Consider the following 1,294-nt stretch of genomic DNA (forward strand, 5'->3'; position numbering starts at 1 on the left):
GCTGGGGGTCCAGTCGCGGCTGGACCGGGAGGAGCTGTGCGGCCAGAGCGCGCGCTGCGCCCTGCACCTGGAGGTGCTGGTGGACAAGCCGCTGCGGGTGTTTCACGTGGAGGTGGAGATTCAGGACATCAACGACAACGCGCCCGTGTTCCCGATAAATGAGGAATCTTTATTTATTGCTGAATCGAGACTGCCGGGCTCGCGCTTCCCGCTGGAGGTCGCGTCTGATGCGGACATCGGCATTAACGCCCTGCTCAGCTACAAACTCAGCCCCAGCGAATATTTCTCTCTGGATGTAGTAAGTAAGGACGACCAGAGCATATCAATAGAACTTGCATTAAAGAAACAATTGGACCGCGAGAAGACCCCCGTGCACCATTTGCTGCTGACGGCGACTGACGGGGGCAAACCGGAGCTGACGGGCACGGTTGAAATGGTGATCACGGTGCTGGACGTGAACGACAACGCGCCCGTGTTCAGCCAGGCGGTTTACAAAGTCCACTTACGAGAAAATTTAGAGAACGGGACCTTAGTCATTAAGGTCAATGCGACAGATGAGGATGAGGGGATTAATAAGGAAATCCAGTACTCCTTTCACCGCCTTGTTCCAGAAAACATAAAAGCAACGTTTGGCATAGATCAAGGGACGGGAGATATCAGAGTTAAAGGGAAACTGGATTACGAAGAGATAAATTCATACGAAATTCGAATTGAAGCAAATGACAATGGTTTCCCACCCCTGTCCGGACACTGCCGCGTTGTGGTGGCGCTTGTGGACGTGAACGACAACGCGCCGGAGCTGTGGGTGACGCCGCTGTCGGTGCCGGTGGCGGAGGACGCGGCGCCGGGCACGGTGGTGGCGCTGATCCGCGCGCGGGACCGGGACTCGGGCGCCAACGGGGCCGTGACGCTGTGGCTGCGGCCCGAGGCGCCGTTCCGGCTGGTGTCGAGCTTCCGCGACTCCTACTCGCTGGTGCTGGCCGAGGCGCTGGACCGGGAGCGCGTGGCGGCCTACGAGGTGGAGGTGCGGGCCCGCGACGCGGGGGCGCCGGCGCTGGGGGCCAGCAGCCGCCTGGCCGTGCCGGTGGCGGACGTGAACGACAACGCGCCCGCCTTCGCGCAGGCCGTGTACACGGCGTTCGTGCGGGAGAACAACGCGCCGGGCGCGGCCGTGCTGACGGTGCGGGCGCGGGACGCGGACGCGGGCGAGAACGGCGCCGTGAGCTACTCGGTGGCGGGGGGCGGCGCGCAGGGCAGGCCGGCGTCCAGCCTGGTGGCGGTGGGGGCGGCGGGC

The 1,294-nt window shown here is 63.2% G+C and overlaps 1 protein-coding gene across 1 annotated transcript in view; it reads left to right on the forward strand.

Annotated features, from left to right (window-relative positions):
* The window catches only part of LOC102381931 (protocadherin alpha-9-like), a 3,392-nt gene that overhangs the window by 525 nt on the left and 1,573 nt on the right, over positions 1-1,294 (forward strand). The window contains exon 2 of the mRNA XM_025191585.1: positions 1-1,279. This exon is cut by the window's left edge and continues 35 nt beyond it. Within this exon, the coding sequence (XP_025047370.1) occupies positions 1-1,279 (1,279 nt within the window). The remainder of the gene's footprint in view (positions 1,280-1,294) is intronic.

This window comes from Alligator sinensis, unplaced genomic scaffold (genome assembly GCF_000455745.1).
Source record: "Alligator sinensis unplaced genomic scaffold, ASM45574v1 scaffold1205_1, whole genome shotgun sequence".
Taxonomy (NCBI): Eukaryota; Metazoa; Chordata; order Crocodylia; family Alligatoridae; genus Alligator; species Alligator sinensis.